This window comes from Vidua chalybeata, chromosome 1 (genome assembly GCF_026979565.1).
Source record: "Vidua chalybeata isolate OUT-0048 chromosome 1, bVidCha1 merged haplotype, whole genome shotgun sequence".
Taxonomy (NCBI): Eukaryota; Metazoa; Chordata; class Aves; order Passeriformes; family Viduidae; genus Vidua; species Vidua chalybeata.
The window spans coordinates 121641954-121664255 of NC_071530.1; the positions used below are offsets into that span (position 1 = coordinate 121641954).

At 37.4% G+C, this 22302-nt stretch overlaps 1 protein-coding gene across 3 annotated transcripts in view; it reads right to left on the reverse strand.

Moving 5' to 3' along the window:
• Positions 1 to 1383: 1383 nt before the first annotated feature.
• The window catches only part of JPH1 (junctophilin 1), an 82619-nt gene continuing 61700 nt past the window's right edge, over positions 1384 to 22302 (reverse strand). Inside the window, exons 4-6 of one of the 3 annotated variants that reach the window (XM_053951776.1) lie at positions 11664 to 12325; positions 4138 to 4233; positions 1384 to 2281 (exon numbers count right to left, since the gene is read on the reverse strand). In XM_053951776.1, coding sequence (XP_053807751.1) covers positions 4153 to 4233; positions 11664 to 12325 — 743 coding nt within the window. In that variant the 3' untranslated portion in view covers positions 1384 to 2281; positions 4138 to 4152. Of the gene's footprint in view, positions 3973 to 4137; positions 4234 to 11663; positions 12326 to 22302 lie in introns of all 3 variants that reach the window. The other 2 variants (XM_053951783.1, XM_053951767.1) reach the window with 2 other exon arrangements.

A 22302-nucleotide genomic window follows, 5' to 3' on the forward strand; every position in this document is an offset into this window, starting at 1 on the left:
CGTACATTCGTAGCTAAAGGCAAGTTGTAGCCATGTCTCAAAATTTCTACTTTTAAAGTGAACCCCTCCTTTCGGAAAGCAAATGCCAGCAATTCCTCTGGAACTCTTCATGTTCCTCATTGCTTTTCTGATGGAAAGGCAAACTGATTTTATATATATATATACACACACACACACACACACACAGACACACACACACACACACATATATACACTAAGTAAAGAAAGGCCTTAAAAGCTATGACAGATTCCCCTTCTTTCTTCAGCCTACAGCACCTCACCTTTGCTCACTTGCTGTCTGAGTGCCCTGTACATACGGTTTAACCGGATAAATGGAGCTGTCCAAGAAGCCAGGCCTCAGATTCGAGGGTGACAGAGCTCAGTGCTTACTGGCATCTGTGGGCAAACACACAACTGTGCCAGGAGGAGCTATTTTGCCTGAGAAAAGCTTTCCTTGCTGAAGTGGGGTGAAATTTTTCATGCTGGAGCTAATGTTGAAGTATGTAGTTGTCTTGTGTTTCCACGGGTTTGCTTTCTTTAGGCACACGGACGCATGGCCACGTAACACCATTTGTAATATAAACGACTGGTAAAATTATCTCAGATGGGAAATGACTTGAAAATTATGAGAACATTCTTCTTCTATTTCCATGCACATGGAAAGCTTGTTGCTTTTCAGATTTTTATATGCCTGAGTATCACATTCATAGACCTTAAGAAATATTTCATGGACACTTTACTTTCATTTCTGAACATGTACACTGTGGATCAAAAATGTCAGAAAATAATAATTTCACTGAAGTTGACTTTAAAATTTCTTTGCATTAAAGCTATTTCTGTTAATTTTTCTTGAGAATGCATTTTTCTCTCCTTAAAGTGCCAAAGATTTTCTTTATGGAGCAGGTATTGTGCAGAAAATAAAAACTTAAAGGTAAGCTTCATGCTTGTAGAATTACTTTAAGGAACACGACAGTAATGACTACTTCCTAAAAGTATATTTCCATTAAATACGAACTACTAATAACAATTGATCTCCTCTTCAACTAAAGATCAGGATTTCAGTACAGTTGGCTACTAGTATGAAGTGGAATCATGGAAAATAAAATTTGCAGCTGATTAAGCAGTTCAGCAAATATTGTGGTTTTAAAACAAAGGACAAATTTTGGCTCACAAACTTCATGTTAATTTTGAACCTATGAAGATCCCGAGGAGCAGTGAGGCCCCCAAAAAAATAATTCTCCTACAACAGCAGCTGTTAATGGACCAGTCACTCACAAATTTAAACAAAATTGATCAAACCACCTTGCAGTGGGAGTGTATTTAAGATAATACACTTATAACGACACAAAATCCTGTATTGGAAGATAAAAGAAAACACAAAGGGAAGCTTGACCTTTTTTTATTTATTTTTAATTGTTTCTCAGAATCACTTTTGCTGAAAACAGTAACTCACAATTATATCAAAGGGACTAGAATTTCACCCATTTTCCTGCTTCACTCCTGTTTATTTGATTAGTTAGAAAAAATTGCTTCCAAAGAGTGAACAAAGTAATTTCTAAACAGGAAAAAGTAGTCTGAAACTCTATTAATAACCAACTTATTTTTATTAGAGCAAATACAGTTGTGAAAACTGTGCATTGTACATTTTGGGTCAAGAATTATAAATAGAGAAACTCATAGATAAAGAGTTCATTCTTTGACAGCAAGAAACTTTAAATAGACAAAATGACATTTTTAAGTACATTGGCAAGCTTCATTATACTGTCCAAAATGTAGTGTACAGTATAACAACCAATTATAAATAGCCTTTCATGTAAAATACAACTGTGCACGTTTTAGAAAAATACCAACAATTTGTTTGAGCTTTGTTTTAAAAAAGCTTATAAATCATACATATTTATAAATGGTACTAACATGCTTACTTAAATTTATAAACATTTTTCATAAGCTTTGTTACCCATTATTTCCAGAGCATAAAGTATTTTAAATAAACATTTAATAGGAATTAAATATGTCAGTTACAAAATTACCTCTCCACATAAGGAGACAGGGGGTGATTTAACAGTGGGATGGAACATTTCATCCATTAATTCAAGGCTTACACAGTAACTTTTAAAATTTTGTTCTTATTTAAAAATTACTTTCCTAAATTTAAAACACAATTTAAACTTTGTTGTTTTATTTTCTTTAAAAATAAATATACAAGTTTTATTTTCATTTGCTCTCTTTCTGCTTTCTTCTTTATCCACACTGGCCAAAACACAGGATTCTCAACATACTTCTGTAAAAAACACCATGGTGTTACTGCCCTGCTCGGAGCTGCTTCGCTGCACAACATTCAGTCCATACCAACGGTACTTTACTACGCTGCATCAAAAAATAGCTAATGTATTTTGTAAGAATGTTGCCCATTAAACCATGCAAAAACTTAAAAAGTTTACAAACAGGTTCAAAAACTATACTGTATGAAAGATTCTCTAATAGAGATAAAATAAACTGTAATACAAGCCCTTTGCTTTTTGCAGCTTTAAATTAAAATGTTTGCTTGCCAAATGATCACACCACATATCTTCAATAAATAAGCATGCGTTTCATTAATATAGGGTACAATAATTACAGTATAATGGCACATAAAAAGAAACGTGATCACGTTGTTTGAACAAAGGGCTATGAAACTACTTAAGACAAACTTTCCAAATGAAAAATTTGAGGCTTTTTTAATGCTGAGGTAAAATTATAAATGGACTTTAAAGACAGTGAAGGCATCAAATTGCTAAACAATCACTCAACATTTTAAAATGCTCTACCTGAATGTATTCAACACAAATATAGCATTTTAAAGTTATGATTTATTATGAGCATTAGCTAACTGTCATTGGCATTAATGTGCACCCAGACAAGACTTTATTTTAACTGTTGTCAAAATACCTCAGTGTTGCAACATAATAATTCAAATCACTAATTACCAAGCACCAAAATTAGGAAAAAAAGAAAGAAAAAGTCAACATGCAAACCCTGTATCTCACGTCTCTTGGGTTACTTTGATATTCTATTTCCTGTTTAGAATGTGCTTGTACCAATGTAAGATTCTCTTTTTTTTTTTTCATTATGAAAGATTTTGCTTGGTATCGGCATAAATATTTGAGCATTTTAAGGAACACAGCAGTATCTTTAAGTTTTGAAGTAATGGTGTATTATTTACTGAACCTTCATGCAAAATGACTCTTCAGGTTTACGAAAATGAATTTAAGAATTTTATCCCTGGACTAGGTAAATATATTTTATTTTCAGCTTCCGCTGCTAGGCAGAACTGGTAGCTTTCTCCAGGCTGGACTAAACACTACTTATGGCTATACATCAAATTTCATAAACAACAAATGAACAGAATCATGCACAGGCAAATGAAATTCGATCTCCCAGAACACTGCAGGAGATGTTAAAAGCAGCAGGTAATGGAATAAGACTGGTGACTGATGTTGCTAACTATTTCTTCTAATGAGATAGGAGTGAACGCTGGAATCACTTCCACAGCAACAGAATCCTCTGACCACATTCCTCTGGCAGTCGTTTTCCCATCTCCCCACTAAAAACATCAGACGGTAAAATAGTAAGGCAGCTGTTAACTTCCATCAACAAAAAGTGCAGCTCCGTACATTTCCAGTTTAGTCACACTCTGCTGGAACAGATGGACAAGCCAACGCGCTTCACTGGCAGGGCTGCTTCAGCAGATTATTTTGTTTGTTTTCCAACATGGCTGCTTGCTTCAGCTTTCAGAGGACCCCAAAGCCACGAGCCACCAGCAGAGAAACTGATCTGGGCCCCTGGCTGAATTTTCCAAGTTTCATCTCTCTTGCGTCCCATCCTAATTCCAAGCCTCCTTCCCTGTGTCTGAGTATGACAGGTGCCATTTAAAAGGCTGATGACACAACTGCAGAGAACTGTGGGCTAACACCACTAGTTGTCATGACTTCACTGAAGGGTCAAAACAGTTACAATATTAAATAACTATGTTGAATCACATTCAGGCATAGCTAAAATTAAAGTGGGGAACATTAAAAGTATGTGAAGAAATTAAATCTTTATTATTTAAGGTGGGGTGGATATGGCGATTTTATATGAAAGCGAGACTTTTCTTACCTTTCCTAATTCCAATCAAGTTAGAAAATGGACAAAAAGAATGGCTAAACCAATATTCAACAGCATTACCAGGGCGATCATGACTGAGTTAGGGCCCTGAAAATAAAATAAAGATATTAGAATTAATGCAACCTTCCACATAGGCACAGCAATGAACAAGACCCAACTTCACAATTTCTACAGGCTTTGACCTTGCTCTGAAGGAAACAGACCCTGCTGCTGAAACACAGTCACTTCCCTTGACATTCAGGTGAGATAAATATCATCTGTGTGAAAATGAGCTGGATAAACACAGGTAAGAGTACATTACTTCTGTGTTCCTAATCACACTGAGATGAAGCCACCTGACAAACACAACTGCATCAACAAATGAAAACAAAGCCATCAACACAAAAATAATGTCAGCTTAAAATAAAGCAAAAGAAAGAATGTGAACTACTTTAGGGAAGCCAGGGTGCTGCTCTTCATCCTTACACATGGCTCCTTTTCCAGTTCCAACCCATTTCAAAACAGACATAATAAAGATGCTTTATGAAAAGAATACACTTTTTTGATAACCCAAATAGAAAAAAAAAATTACTTACCATTGCACTAACAAACCTGTTTCAATTACAGATTAAAATGCATTTTACAGCTGCAAAATTAAACTTTTGATTTACTCAGACACTTATTTTAAAGACCTATGTACTCAAGAAGTGAAAAGTAAAAAAATTCCATTCCTTCCATTCCTAGCTAGAGCTAAAATTGGTTAGAAAATGTAAATAATTACAAAATTTTAGTATTTCTATGAAGCCAGAGAACAGTTTTTAATTATTTTTAGCAATTTTGGATATTTTAATATTTTTTAAATGGATGCTTTTTAATGATCAATTTGAAAGTATGTCCCAACAGATGAAAATTCTCAATTCTCTTCCGCCTTTAACATATCTGGTTTATTACAACATCATTTTACAAAGATTTTAATACTCTTTTTATTTTACAGTTGCACTGTAAGCAGAAATAGAGAAACTTCATTTAGACAATACTTTCCTAAATCACAAATCATGAAGCCCACTAGAAAACCTGTGCAGAAAATTATCTTGTGAGCTACACAAGAACCACTAGCTTGCATAAGAAGGTATACATTGAATGAGAAATGATACAGTATTTTCACTTATCACATGAGGCATGCCTTGGAGAAGTTAATTATCCTTCATGACAACATAATGCTAACATCAGCTATCAAATTTCTGGAAAGCTAAGGTGTAAGAACTTGCTATTAGTAATTTGCTGCAACAGTGTAACTGGGAAGCTGTGGAAAAGTACTTGTGTCATTATTATATCACATGGACTCCTGAAACAGTCTCACTGAACACCTTCTGTCAGAACACACCTTTACACAGTAGTTCAGATGGCAGGCCAGATGTAGAGTAAGCCACAAAATATGTTATGTCAGGTACTGCTTAAAGCTCTAAACCTCATCAGCAACTCTACCCATAACAGCCATCAAGCTCCCTTTGCACCAACTCAGAGGCATCTTCTGTTCACATGCTGAGAAGTACGTGTTCAAGTTCAAACAGTGATTGAGATTATCAGAATGCCAATAAAATTATGCCATAGGGGTAACAGTATTGGCAGTAGCACCCACATTTTGCTTAATGGTGGAATGTCTAAAATATTCACTAGGAAACTGAAGACCAGGTTTAATGACACCTTAGTCAAAGTGATGTTGAATAACAAGCTCCCACTTACCAGTGGTATGTTTCAACCATCAGGTCACAGAACAGAAGTGGAACCATGTTCCTTCCTCCTTAGTGGAAGTGACTCACCCTGTGCCAAAGCATACGAGACACTCGGGGGCAGAGAACAGGCATAAAAAGAAAGCACAGCTCCAGACATGGTTACCACAGCACTGTGAGCAGCCTTGCTCTCTACAGAAGTGTGATTTGATTTCACTATTCACTTCCACTAAGATGTGGGTTCATCATATTTCTTTCTGGTGTTAGGCACTGGAACAGGTTGCCCAAAAAGCTGTGGTTGCCCCATGACTGGAAGTGTTGGATGGGGTTTTGAGCAACCTGGTCTAGTGGAAGATGTCTCTGCCCATGGCACAGGGGTTGGAAGCAGATGGTCTTTAAATGTCCCTTCCAACCCAAACACTCTATGGTTCCATAATTCTATGATTCTAATAGGGATTGACCATGTGATTCAAATCAGGTCAATGGTTCCTTTAGAGGCTGGAATCCCACCTGAAGATTTTAGTTATACTGCACCAGGAATTGCAAGGAACTGTGAAGATCATTGCCAAGTACCATTAATATTTTTTGGGATTTGGCCATCTAGGACTTTGAATATTTGAAAATAACATCTATGAAAATAACATTTATTTATTGCAACTTAAAAAAATTGGAACCTACATTGTCTTCACAGGAGCCAAGAACTTGTTAATTACCTGAAATACATCGTGGAACAGCATCCTGGTAGCTGCAAGACAGATTTTTGCTGATTGCCAAATTGGGACTGCAGCTCTAATGGCAGTCTCTTGGTATTATTAGTGCACAGTCTCAGGCTCCAATTAAGCTTGTTGGAGGGGAAGGTGATTTCTCTTTTGATGCATCTGTCAGTCAGGTTAGGTATAATAATCTCACCACAATAAAATTAGATAAATTAGGCTAAAAACCTCAGGGGCTATGCTCTGAATCAACAAGTCTCATCTACAAAACAGAAGCAAGCAACACCTTAAGAACTGGGTTGTTGAGTTCACATGAAAGATGATAGAAAAATGTGTTATCTCTTTATGATAATGAAATATCATAAAGACATCTCTTTATACAAAGAAGTAAAGCTCATATTCTTTAGCCTGCTATGTGCATTGTGTTTTACCTTCTGATAACTATACCTTTCAGCCCAAAGTAGGATTTCCTGATACACTAAAAAATAATCAAACAACATTTATGAAGCACACAGTTATTATGCAATGAACTACCACCTGTTTCGTAGACACCTATGAAATAAGCATTTAATGCTTTAAGACAAATACCACAAGTAAGACTTTAGTGTTCTGCAAGGACTTAAAATAGCAAAAGCCAAAATTAGTTTGAACAGTCCTAGAGTGACTAGAACAGGTGCACTACAGAAGCTGTAGTAGAAAACCTTCAGTCCTGCTTGAATTTCAGCTTCTTGTAAGTTAGACATTTCTGTAGTTCAAAATACAACCATATGATTAGTTTCCATTTGGGGAAGAAAGAAAGTTTTTTTCCTAAAATGTAATGCCAGGAAATAAGACTAGGCTTGTAATACCATTGCATTAGGAATGTCCATTAAATTTAGCCTAAAATTCTTGCTCAGAGGTTTTTTTTTTAGGATTAGACAAATACTGATCTATTTTTCAAACATCATTGTATTTACAGCCCTTACTAAATGGATGTTAGGTGAACAAAAAGATGAGAATTGAACAAAAAGATGGGAGTAGAATCATTGGTTAATATTCAGGTAAAAAGCAGGCTAAACACTGCGTGTTTAAAAAACTTTACCTGTCAAATGAAAAAAAATACACTTTAGTAAAACACTTGAGCTCAGGCTTGTTATTTGTCTTAGGATAGCACACGGACACGTATCAGGCAAAATAAAAAGTGTATTCATGAATGTACACTACAATAGTGTTTTGTGAAATTCCTATTTTTCACTCAAATCCAAGAGAATCTCCTATCAGCTGATATTCAAGGTAGGACAGCAGCATGTAAGCTGAAACTGAGGCTGGAGGCTGCTAATGACTGGTTAGAAACAACAGTACTGGTTTGTGGTCAAGGGTCTCTGTGAACACTTCACACTGTGGTAAATGTAAGGCAATGTGAAGGAGCCTCATTCTCACTGAAAGAGGCGTGATTTATCTCTCAGAAATGACAGGTGACTTTGTCACTGTGCTTTATGCAGCATTTTACCTTGATAAAACTGTGACTCTTGTGAGTTCTGGAATAATTTCAAACTTTGATTTTTGAACATTAGGGAGTAAGTACACAGAGAAACACACTTATATGTGTGGCATAAGAAGTAAGTGCTGGTATTTTTCAAGTATAATTCCAGAAATGGGGATATCTAAGAATCAAGACTTTTCTATAACTAACTTATTGCACAGATGATACACAAAGACATTATTAAGGATGTAACATTCACAGAAAATATGAAACATTAATTTGATAACTAAAACAAGCTGCTACAAGCTTTGCTGCAGATGAAGTTGTTTGAAGTTCTTAATCAAAATTAAAGCTGATGTTTCATTCAGGTATGAGAAATGGCTCTGATTTAGACATGTAGAAGGAAGAATTGAAAACCTTCCCTTCTGTATCTGTGCTCTAAGTTATCACTGGAAACCTGAAAAAAGCACAGCACAATTTTATACAGCACTTTCAGATAATCTAACAAAAGTGCTCAATAAATGTTAATAGATTCACTTTTTTGCATTCCAAAACCATGTTTTATCATTCTCTTTTCATGAGAGTTCTTTTCTCTTTATATTTCTTAATAAATACATTTTAGAAATTCTATGGAGGTTCTAAGGCAGACTTACTTTCAAAGCATACAAAAATCATTTGTCGGAATGACTAAAAAGCAATTGCAGCTTCTTACTGAAATAAAATCATTCCCCAATGCAACTCCAGAATTCTGATGCCTCTCAACATTCAGAAGCATCTGGGATAAGGAGAAGTACATTAACTAGGAAAAGGCAGAATGGATTTAAACTAGAAAATATTAAATTAGATTAAATATTATGAAGAAATTCTTTACTGTGACAGAAGTGGTGTGGCACTGGCACAGGTTGCCCAGAGGAGCTGTGGATGCCTTATCCCTGAAAATGTTCAAGACTAGGCTGGATGGGGCTCTGAGCACCCTGGTCTAGTGGACGGTGTCCCTGCCCATGGCAGGAGAGTTGAAACTAGATGATCTTTTAAGGTCCCTTCCAACCCAAACTATTCTATGACTCCATGTTCTCCTCAGTAACTGTGCTCTCTTAACTTAGTCACTGCTTACTTCCAACACACTGTTAAGCTCAGTCCAGGAGCACTGCAGAACAAGCTGCTGTTTTTCTGAAGCTGAAAGGTGATACTGAAAATTAAAAGTCTCCAGCAAAGTTAATAGTCCTTCTGTCCTGTTTCTCCCTCAGACTGCTAGGCCAATAGGCTACTCTTTTTTGCTTTAATCAGTTCAGAATTTTTACTGCCAGCAATCTGAAGAAATAAGCATGTAGGAAATTTAGTGTATAAGGGCAAATTTACAAACACATATAGAAAAACACCCACATACATCTACATACATCTTAAGATACTGTTACAATAAAAATGAATTCCTAAAATCTACCTTCCTTCCATATTGGAATGCTGGTAGTAAGAATAATGCAATTAGGATGCTCCAAATGAAGTAGAGTGACTTAGAGTTCTCATATATCACTGGAAAGAAATCAGTGAACAAACAGTAGCTAATGCAAAATATCTCATCATTTTTACACCTTTTGTGATAACAGGCCGTAGATTCATGGTACTTATCCTGATTATTCTAGGAGGTCAATAAACTGCTGTTCAGGTAGCTTACTTGTGAAGATGAAGACTCCCTCAGCTCCAAAATATTATTTGGAATGAAGGAAAAATAAGGACTATTTCTAGTGACTTATTTTCACCAGAGCTAAAAACCAATTCTAATTCAGCCTAAACTTTGTACATGCTCACTCAACATTTACAAGCCTGTCAGCTTTGTGTTACCCTACATAGGAGTAATATCTGTGAGATTTGAAAGGTTAAAGGGCTGATATCAGCTGTAATACAGATTTGCAGATTACAAAACTTCTGTGAACATCTACTTTGATCCGCACAAAACAGAACAAAAGCTTTCAGCAGACCCAGAGAATATCATCTTGGCAAAATGCTCATTATCAAACTGCTCAGTGATGGCTCCAAAACCCTGGCATCTGAAAACTGATGGCACATTTAATCAAGATCATTAAAATCAACTTAAAATAAAGACTTTTATCTTAATCCTTCTAGCTGTTGGATCTTCTGACACATTTGCTCATTAACCTGGGAAACTGTTTTATAAAACACACTTACAGAAAGTGATTTAGTATGTCAGGGGTTTTTGTACCTTGAATCTTTCTTTGTAAGATATGTTTTAATCATTCTTGCAGCTCTTTGTGTGACTTCCCCTCAAGGTTCTTTTCTCATTTTAAATCCCCGATTTACAGACACTATTTTATCCCAGAAGTGGTTGCACCTGTGCCAAAAGCAGATAGAACAGACTCCCATGTACTCTTGCTTAATCTTTTCTGTTGATAAATCTAAGGATTATATTAACATCTCTGAACAACAGCAGCAGACTGGGAGCTCACGTTCAGTTGCCCCTCTTGCTCCTGATCCACCAACCTTTTCCAGTTCTGATCCTGCATTGCCAGGCTCTATAAATTGTCTTTCATATACAATATTATATTTTGCTGTGCTGCCATGGATAATTATACTTTCAGCCTTCTTAGCAGTTGATTTGCATGAGCTTGTATTTGCCTTCATTATAGACCACTCTCTTGGTCTCTGTGTCTTCTATAAACTTCATGGACAATATTCTCATGCCCTCTTGTATGTCATTAACAAAAATGTGATTAGAGTAACAGAATTAATGTAAGAATGACCTCACCAGAATAATATCAAATAAGAGATGGTTTTCTAATTACTTTTTGAGAACCATCAGTCAGTTAAAAAAAATTCTTTCAATGTGACTTTTAGCCTTTGCTAAAAGTTACTCTGGTTTCCTTGTCAGAATACATGACCATGTAAAAGCAAATCAAGTTACCTTCTTGATTGAGATGATGATTCTTCTGCCACACCTGAAGATGTCAAACTTGTTTGACAAGACCACTTACAATTCATGCTGGTCGGGAATTACTCCCCCTCTTTATTTCTAAATTTATTATTAATGAAGTCTGATGCCAATTATTCAAGTGTTTTGCATGCAATCAGTACTAGGCTATCTGGATCTCTTTAAATGGGTCATTCTGTTTATCCCATCAATAATGACACACTGTTTTGTAGAGTACCACCAAAAATGACTCAAAGAAACAATATTTATAAAAGAGAAACATTATGACTATTATCTAGAACTCTTCATTCACTAAAGGTTAACTTTAGTATGCAAAACTAATGCTTTCCTGAGTTTCTCTTGGCCCAAAAATCACAGAAACATCATCAGAGATTCTGAATTTCATACCCTGGCATCTTCTTCTAATAGGAAATAGAAATGCTACTACTCATCACTCCTTTTCTGCATAGCTATTGATAATTTTATTATTTTTAAATAATAATGAAATTAAGATTCACACTGATCTGAAAGGGCAGTTTTAGAACTCCTTTGCTCATTCCAGACTGGAATATTTCTTCCTCACTCCAGGTAAAGTGGGTTTTAGATAGCAGACTGTATTCAGATGAAGATTTGACAGTTCTTAGATTGCAAAGCTCAGCATTCGGAGGCACAGTGGCAGTGAAATTGAAAGTGTTTCTTGTAGTACTTACCGAGCTGTTTCCTACTTCTTTCTCCATTGCTGAATGTGACTCATTATTAGCTGGGTTCTTTGGTGCAGCAAATTCTGGTTTCTTTATTTTTATGTCAGGCTTGTTTTCTTTGGCATCTGGCTTACCCCCAGATCTAGCAGGACTTGGCTTCTGAGAGGGTGGTATCCGTGCAAGTGTTGATGGTGAAGGGTTGGCATATTCATCTTCTTCCCTGAGCTCCTGTGGAAGTGCTGTTGGATTCATTTTTACATAATAGCCATGGTAGTGACCATGCAGCTCCCCATTCTCTGTGCTGCTGGCATTGTGCTGGGCTGAGAACTTCGGCTGGTGTTTCCCAGCTGCTTCCTCCTTCACTGGTGCTTTTGAATATAAAGGCTTGTTTGTTGTGGGTGTTATATTCTCAGTGGCTAAAAGCTTTTTTTCTTGACTGAGTCTTGCCCCAGAAGCAGAGCTTTGCCTTTTCAGTTGTTTTGAAGGAGAAGTCTCAGAAGAAAGAGGAGGACTATTTCTTGGGCTTGCTTCTGGGGTTCGAGGGGGTGTAGTACCTTTCCGATAAAAGTGAGGTGACTCTGTTGGAGTGGGTGGTTTCTCCTGACCTTTTTCTTCAGATTTTTCTTTTGCATCCATTCCTTCTTGTAATTTTTGTTTGATATAATCAGGGCCTGAAAAATAGTGTAACAGAAATACAAATAAGATCAAAACAAAGTTCACAGTAAAACTATTGGACTGGAATGTCAGACTGCACTGCCTTGCTAAAATGCAGGCAGGGGTATATGTTACCAACAGTTCATTGACATCCACAGTGATTTACTCCAAATTGCTCAGGCACAGGAGTTACTATAGTTTTTTTGGTAATTCTTGGAACTACTTACTAACTTGGCTCAGTCACTCTACATCTTCACCTTTTCAAAGGGTCACGGTATGTAAATCGCTCCTGAGTGAAGTCTGAGTGGCTGAAGATTGACTAAGCTTACACCACCTACCATTCCTTTTCTGAGAGGCAAGTTTTGAGGGATGTTTTGTTTCATTATCCTCACTGATTTAACTTCTCATGATCAGAGTACCTCTTTGATATGTAGATAGTTAACCATGAGAATGAAATGTCTCTTCTGTTCTTATAAGCTACAAGAAAAACTTCCCCTTTGGGTGAAGGTCAGTTTGTCTTATATAAACATATAAGTGCCTTGAACTCTCACATGCTGGCTTTGTCTTCCAGAACCAATCACTCCCATATGAACAGCCAGGTTAACCACTCTAGTCACTAATACAATTCCTGCTTAGAAGGCAGGAATACAAATTCTTTTACATACATCAGGAAAATACTTACAGAGCAGCAAGTGTGAAGAACATCCTCTCCCCAGATTCTAGCTAAACACCCATATGTACATTCACTACTAGGACTCTTCAAAAGTGCATGTCTGTACAGCTGCTAACATAAACAGAAACTGCTTGACATGCTCTGCTCCAAGTTTTGGTTCTCAGATTTAATTGTTTAATGGTAAGACTTGAGCAAACACTGCTGAAGAAACAAATTTGCTGTAAATCTGTATGCATTGTAGGCAATGTTTTCTGCTTTACTCCCTAGAGGTCACATTTCAGATTTCAGGATCAGTTTCCCTAAGTCAGAAGTTGGGGAGCTTTGTGAACAAAGAACTGCCAACAATCTTCCTGTATTTTCAAAAATAGCTTCTGAAAAACACATTTCAACTGTTTCTTCACTTCTATCCTTGCTAGCACCACAACTTTCCTTTGATTTCTTTACCCTTCTCTAAGTGAGGCTTATCTGTGCTTTAAGTCACAGAGAAGTTCTGCACCCAGGGAAGAATGTCTGCACATATTTTTCTGCTTTTGAGTTTAGAGGAGGCCCTAAGTGTGCCAGGCAGATACAGTGTTTTTACAGACGCCAGAAGCATATGCATATCGACGCAGTGCGAAGATGAGAGGAAGGAAGAGCAGCATGAAGCTTTTGGAAGTTACTGAGTCATCTGGTAAGTAAGCATTGCTGAGAAGAAGAATTACTCGGCATGCAAGGTCCTTTGAGCAGGAAACATTTTTGGCATCTCTGAAAACCAGGGGTGGAAATAGGGAGCTGTTAAGAAAGAAGGCTAGACATAGACAAGCCAGGATTTGTTCTCAAATGACATTTGAGGAGGAAGTTTTGAGGAGTTAAGCCTGCACAGAGGGAGAGAACTAGAGGCTTGATTCACAGCTTTTTATAATCTTCCCGGTGAAAGGGAAAGGCAGCACAACGCAAATTAAGAGTTTCCATATATAAAGTTACAGGTATGATCACCATTCAAAAAATTCTCCATCGTGTTGGGGATTTCCTTCCATCTTTGCTGAGGTACATAAGGAAATGCTGAGGGGTTTAACATGCATAAACTTTCTTTTCACATTAGATATAATTAGGGGTGTAAAGAGAAAAAGATAGCTAAAAGAGTTCTGACTAATCTTTAAGCCCAAGCCACGGAGCTGTCAAATTGCAATGATTAGTTATTATGGACAGATCCATATTCACATTAGCTTGCTCTTTATGACTGCTCTGGTTAAAACATCCAATTAGAACACTATATCTTCAGTCTTACAACACTGCCTAAGTTCTGAAAATTCACTGTGACATACTCTGCACTGCCTCATGTATGTAAAGATCTGACTTTTACTAATATCTGACAGCATTTGACAAACTGAAGACACTTCCATAAGGAAAATATCAGAAAATGACATCAGAAATGACCTCAGAAATGCCATCCCTCTCCATCCTTTCCTGCAATCAACTAAAAGCCTCCCAAAGGTGGCCAGAGAAAATCCCCCTCATCAAGAGACCTCCAAGCTGCTGGAATTTGTGAAAATAGAAGGAAACCCATGGTCTCAGCTGCCCATGTCTCCCCAAGAGACTTGTGGAGTAAAAAGTAAAAAACTTAAAAAGCAAAACAAAAATATAATCTGGAGTTTCCCAAAGAAGTTAAGTTTCAACAGGCTAACAATGCCACACTTTCACTGGCTAATTGGCAATATTTGGTGCTACGTGACACTGAGCTCTCACCAGAGAATGCTGCATCCATGTAACATCTGAGGGTGTCTGACCAGATGTTCAGCCATTGCCTTAACACAGCACAGCAGCCCTCCCTCCCACCCCCAGAACATCACATATGGATATTAGAGATATATCCCTTGCCTCCAGTCTTGTCAGGCAAGTCTTGCCAACACTGAAATTCTTGGCCCTTTGCTGAAGTTCGCTTTGGAGATTGTCCAAATCCTTTTTAAATGTCTGTTCACTGTATCCAATACAATTGGATTGTGCACCTGTCCAAACCAAGCAGCAAGAACTCAGCTCCCACTCCCTTCTAAAGACTAAGAGCTGTCAGGATTTACCTTGTCCCCTTTGCAAAGACATGACTCTACAGACATGGGTAAGGGAGTTACTCATCATAAGAGCAATCTACAGCACAAGTTTAAAGAAACAAGGGCCAAGGGAATTTGCAAGGAGAGTCACTAACATCCTTTCCTGTAACATTTCTTAGCTGGCTGATCTTAATGAGCAACAGAATAGAATTTGAGGGTAAAGTGGGATTATCTGACAGGAAATAAACACGGCACTCTGGTTCTTCAGTTTGTAGTTCAAGCAAGCAGTAGATCTAGTGCCTGAAGAGAACCTGGTCTGGAAAGCAGAACCAAGAAATGTTATCTAACCAAGTAAAGGTAAGATGAACCTGTGTGTTTTCTTATGGTCACACGCTGGCTGTGCTACCACTGGACCAAAATTGATGCACCCACCTTTACTCGATCAAGGTCACCCACAGGGTGGTTTTGGCTCACACACCTGTTGTGATGCCAGCAACTGGATGGCACCATTGAAGTGTGAGTTAGCCAGCATTTGGGGAGAATAGCCTCTGAAAGCCAAAGGACTGTGTGGACGTGTGCAAAGTATGAACAGAGTCTCACACAGCCTGATGGTCAGCTTGAACAGCATTTCAGTGATGGCTGTGGGGTGAAGGAAGCTTTGCTGTGGTTGAAGATGCACTCATGCTTGCTCTAAATCTAGAATTTCTTGTGAATTTCTTATGTAATATGTCCTTCCTCCTGGAAGGGCTCCAGTAAGTGATGTGACAACACAGCCAGCCCTTTAAATGAGAAGAGAAGGATGCCCTGGTTCTGCCACAGCATTTTTAAACAGGTGACAGCCACATGCTTTCCCCCGTGGCCTAGTGAGGCACACGTATTGGCAGCATAGGGCTATTGCAGGATTGTGGCTCAAGGAGCATCTGAAAATGTCATCTTGCAGGACACTGTAAATGCAGCCACTGTTTCCCAAGAAGGCTAAGAAGAGACCTCGTGCCTCATGAGATCAGAATGAAATCCGAAGCTTGAGAGGGATGGCAGAATACATCTAGGATAGTGAGGGAAAAGGCATACATGCAATTGCATCAGTGGTTTTATAAACATCTTACTGTTCTTACAATTCAGGAAAAATAAGCATTTCATATTACAATTGTTTTTTGTCTACTGAAAGCAAAAAAAGACTGTAATGCTACTAATGCAGGCTCCAAAACATAATATTTTAAGAACATACTATTTAAAGTACTATTGATGCTGAGTGATGTGATTCAATTTCAAAGTATGTCAGAAGTTCTTATTAGATAAACAGATGCTTATTTCTGCTTTTTAAACTAAAGTACACGTTATGTGATGTAACCTATCTTTAGTTCTACATAGAGAGTTAACAAATAGACAGGGATATAAAGAGCAATCCAAATAAGAAACAATATTGTAATTTCATCCTTATGAGAAAATTCATGTTGTGCTTATTGATAAATTCCAAATGTGAATCACCTACTTCACTTTCTAATTTTGTTTACATGTATGAACTGTTAGTGGAAGGATGCTCCATTTTCACTGTAATGTTTAACAACTGTCTGTGGGCTAATGGTGACACAATCAAAGATACTTGCTCAACCAGGACACTGCAGTCTATATGCAAACCTTCCAAGATTAGAGGCCTCTTTTTACTGAACTACTCAACATTTCTACAAAAAAAGGAGAGAATTCCTGATATGAAAAGTTCCCAATCTATGAGCGCAAAACTAAAGCTTATACCACTAGCCCATTTTAGTGATGGGGGAGCTAACCCAAAAGGAAATAATGATTCAAAGCACATGTTTCATCTGAATAACCTTTCTGAATTTAGTGCTCAGCTGTGAGTAAAGTACTACACAGGCTAAAAGCTCTGCTAAATCTTTGACAAAACTAAAGATGCTGAAAAAGCCTTTGTCAAAACTAGGAATGGAGTGTAAGTCTCCCGAGTAATCAAAACTCTACACAGCACTTTGGCCATAAGTTTGTTGCCTACAAGAAATGCATTCTTGCTGAAAAAGCCAAATCTGAATTCAAAGAGAGAAGGAAATAATAAATGATAAATAAGTTTCTTACTGCAGATTATGCCCTAATACAAATCCAGAGCATGATACGGTTGAGGCAAAAGCTTAAGACTTTTGTATTTAAAGGAACTGTACTAAAAGAGGAAAATGTATACTTTAGTGTTGGTACTGCAGGTTGATATATACTGTTCATCAAATAAGCCAGTGAAAACCATTTGGTTTATCTTCTGATCTTTTGGTGGTTTTCTTATGTGTCACTGTCGGCAACAATATGTATGCTCTCACAATAAGATTTCTTTGCTATTCTGATGAACTTAATAAAACTTTGAAAAGCCAAGTGATCAATCAGAGGATCAATTAATATAAGATCTTTCTTCCTTATGTTAGGCTTTTTCAGGATAGGATATCCAGTATAAAAGAAATCCTCAGGATGGTAACTGTAGGTGAAGAAATATAAAATCAATTATCAATCTCTTAAAAGAAATGATTCAGTGAGTCATTATGGAAGTGCAAATAACTATATTCAGTAAATTTTGGAAAGATAGGGTTTATTATTATTTCTTCATTGGTGAGATATGAAAGGAGGGGGAAAGAACTATAATTAATATCATTAGTACTTCCTCTGTTTTGTTCTTAATTTCCTGACTGTTATACTGGTAACAGGGAACAAAAAAAACCTCTTAAGTGCTAGGCTGCTGGCTTGAATTCAGCCCAGCTGAATGGAGGGCTGTGCAATGCCATGTGCAAAATGTGTTGATGAACTCAGTGGAGCAGAGATATGGTTATTGTTTTAGTAATGTTTGGTAGATGGAACTGGGACTGAATAGGTCTGGAAATTAAAAATTATTGCCAGAGAAATTAAAGGATATAAGGCAAGGTACTTAAAAGAGCAATAGGGCTCTGAGAGAACACTTCTGCTTGACTTAGGTATGAGTAGGATAGAACAGGACATTTCAGTCAAAAGGGACTTAGAACAATCATCTTGTCCAAGTCACTGACTAATTCAGAGCTGAGCAAAAGTTAAAGCCTGTTACTAAGGGCATTGTCTAAATACCTCTAGAACACTGACAAGCCTGAGGCATCAGTCACCCCTCTAGAAAAGCCTGTTTCAGTGTTTGACCATCCTCCTGGTAGAGAAAAGTCTTCCTAATGGTATTTTAAGAGGTTATCACTCCAGGTGTCTGCAGTACCCTTCTGGTGGATGCAGTGATGCAGCAATAGGGCATGGAATAGTGCAGCTCCATCATGGTTGGGTCAATGTGCAGCAACATAAGAAATGTCTGACTCCTAATGATGCACAGATAAGTTATTTAAGAATTCCTTAATTCAAAAACACATATGTAGGCCTGGCTGCCCTGTTTCAGCTGCATCTGAAGTTGGTTATGCCACCTGGAATAAGGGCTTTCTTTAACATAGTTTAGAGAATAAAAAAAAACACATTTAGCTAAGGCTTAAAAATAAAGCATGTCACAAAAGAGAAAAAAAAATTGAAATGGAAGCATTGTTGACACTGTCTTGTGAGATGTAGAAGAAATCCAAGTCTGGATGGCTGATTTAACTTTTAGCCTCTGATGGCAACTGCATTTTGGTGAGGTATGATCAGCATTTTAAATGCTATTAAGCAGCTTCCTTAGCTAAGGGCGAATAAAAAAAATCTTTCCTGGATCAATTTTAAAATTCCATTTGGCTGCCTCAAAATCCCCCCCCCCTTTTTTTTTTTTTTTATCCTGGACTTAATATAACAGCATGGAAGTATCGTGGCGGCCTAGGAAAGCAAGCTACAATGCAAACAAGGAGAGGAGTCAATTTCTTTTTTTGCACAATCAAAAAAATACTCCACAATATAATGTTTATTATTTAGAATCTTTCTACATTCACTCTTAATTGCAAATCTTCATTTCCTACTCCTCCCTCTTTGAAGATATCTTCCCTTTGCCAAAGTTTTCTCCAGCTTACACTTTCAGAGCTTCTCAATCTATTGTTAGCACTGCTGCTTCCTTAAGCAGTATTGCTGGTGGTCCTCCTTCTCATGCTGGACTGAAGGCAGGACTGCAGCCAGCATGTGCCAACAGCTACTTACTAAATCCATGAGCGTCATGGAGGTTGATGCCTATATGTGTTTAGTTTAGAATTGTTCTGATTTGATCTGGCAACCCGCTGTCTTTGAAACCATGTACTACCAACATGACCGAAACATATGACAAAGAGATAGAATGTAAGGTGATATTTTACTACTGCCACAACCTGACAAAGCCACATCATTATTCAGCGATGTAAAAGTCAGAATACACGTCTCCCTGAGGAGTCCTAGTCCACCTAGGACTAACTTTAAAAGGTAGCATCACTGAATACAAGCAGGCTTCAAAGCAAATGGAAATGCAACCTTCCCTTCTTGCTAAGTAAAGGTAAGGACCGACAGAAAGTATTCACTGGTAGAAATTGTTTATTAAGTGTCTTGTTCAGAAGAACCCCAAACACATAAATTCTTGCGTATCAAGGTTGCTACTTTATACCTGCTCAGAAAACAGTTCTGTGCAGTACCCTGAACTTCTGCATAGTTTTGCTGGAATATGTATCTACCATATTTAAAATATCTGCCAATGTTTTATTTTCCTGACTTTGACGTCAATGAAGGTGACACAACCTTCTCAAAACCCTTACCAAATGCTTCCTGACACAGACTAGACTGAGATCAAAAGCCTTGAGTTACATATTTACTAGCCCCACATACAGAGACACACACACACACACACTTTGGCCAAACCCAAGGCTAGTTTTTATGCCTCTCTGTTTACTCTGCTGTGATATTTACACAGCACAATACAGTTCTTGGTGTGACCCGACTACTTTAGTGCTAGTGGCTCTGCATTTCACACAGGTATTTGTTGAAAAGCATATGACACCATGTTATCTCACAATGCTTTTGGAAAATACCAAAATGTCTACTCAAGCACACCCGAGCTGCCAGCAACAGCAATGACAACAGAAAAGGAAATGGACTTCAGCCAAACAATTCACATCATAGGTAACATCACAAACTTTTGAGTCTAGCAGTAGGATGATGAAACAGATATTAATGCAATTTCTACTGGAACAAAAACCAGACTGCCTCTTCTCTCCATGTCAGTTCATCCAAATCTGAAATTAATTTGAGTTACCCTACCATTAACACACCTGCATACAGAACCTAAACAGTGTTTTTGTAATTTGCATTTTTGTACTATCCAGTAACTAAAGAATCATAAGAAGGGATTCATAAAAGAATCCCTAAAATTAAGATTTTCTTCTTCTAAAGGTTTATAAATGCATCATTAAAGTGCAGACACACTAATGAATTTCAAAAACTGCCTGGAGTCAGCACCAAGAACAATGAATTTATTCTATGTACCCAATCTCTGCTCCATTCCTGTTGCTAAAGCAGTTGCTTTAGCAGGTGACTGAAGTAGCTGTGGTATTTCCAAAACAGGGCAACATTTCCTAACTGTATCTGCATAGTAGTGTGTAAGCCTTTATACTTTTGGATTCAGTATCATCAGAAAAATGTAACAAATTTATCTTACCTGGTAGAGAGCACTTATGAGTGCTGCACAACTATCTCTAACACCTCACCGGCACATCAGCTTATGGACATAGAAATTGCTCATGACCAGCAATCTTAATCATGGCTTGCTTTATTTACCCTGCCTTTCTGTTGATGAATACTGACAGAACTTCAAAAAATATCTGTCAAGATTACATGGTGATGCATATGACTCCTGTATCTAGGACAGGCTTCATTTTTCCAGGGTAGATAATATACAGACATTGTATTTAATGTGAATGATTCTAGCCAAATAACACACACACTATAATCTACTTGAATGCTTCTAAGCCTTCAGGCTGCTTAACAGACGATAACTGAGAAGGTAAATTTTTAGCTTTTTCACAGAAAACCTAGAGACTACTTTACTTCTTCTGAACTGCACTAGGGCAGCTGTTAACTGCAAAAGTAAGGTTTTTTTTAGCTTCTAAAGGATGGGCAGAAGTGAAAGGCTGCAATCCAATTCTCATTGCATATTATATATCTCATATTCTCTGAGAAGATGAATTTTAAATGTAGTGAGTGACTGTTAATGTGGCATAATAACTGTCTTTACTCAGTAGAATTCACACTTCTTTACATTTCTCCCAGCGTGTCCAGATCTTTCTGACATGATGATCCCCAAAGTTCTCCACAGTATTTCAGACTCAGTGTCACTGGGATCATGCAGAGAAGGGACCATTCTCCATGACGTGCTTCTGTATATACAGCCTGGAAGGGTATTGGCTACTTCTCTTACTTCTCTTATCACATTTCAAGTGCATGGCTATCATTCTGCTCCATGGGAGTTTGGCAACTGACCTCAACAGGAGCAGGTTCATGTCTGCTGTCCAACTGGCCAAGGCTGTCAGCCTGTCTTAAGAACTGTTTTTCAGTAAATTCAATAAACAAGTGATTTTTTTGCCAAAGCCCTTCTAACCTTTGCCTCTTTTTAAATCCTTATTTCATAAAGAGACAGTGCCTGTTTTTTTCTGAGAACAGCCTTCTGTTCTTCCACTCCAGAAAAAGGCAGAGCTTTGGATATGCACTCAGGGCTTGGGTTGTAGATGTCAGCATTTCTTATGCCTGTGGAATATCTTCCAAAAAGGCTCAAAACCAGGAAGACAGTAAATACATGCATTTAGCAAACAACCAACATTACTCTTGAATATATAGGCATAGACATAGATAGGCAAAATAACATGGAAAAAACTAGACAGTTTCAATCTAGTCTCCACGGATTCTACAGATCTAAAAATGCATTACTACCTTTAATTAAAACTCCAGATATTTCTAAGGGATTCATGATTATATGATATGATGTCAGACCTATTTTTTTTAGAAGTCTCCTTTATCGCCTTGTGTTTCTAGAAAATACATTGGAAATTATGAACAGGAGTAAAATAAAGAGACTTGAAATGTACTGCTTTTGAAATATATGGCTTTATGAATTTTCTTGGAGGGTTGAGGGCTAATCCAGTATTTTTCAAAACCAGTACTCATTAAGCTGTACCACATTTCCAGCAAAATTAATTTTTTGTATCTAGCATTGAAATTAATTATAAAGTATAAGAGCCTGGCGTGACTGCTGCACTGCAAATGCAGAACTGGAGAAATACAACAATCAATTTAATTCTGGTAAAACTAGGGAATGTGAGCTGCTTAGTTCTGCATCCAAATCTAGCTTCTTTCCAATATGTTGTTG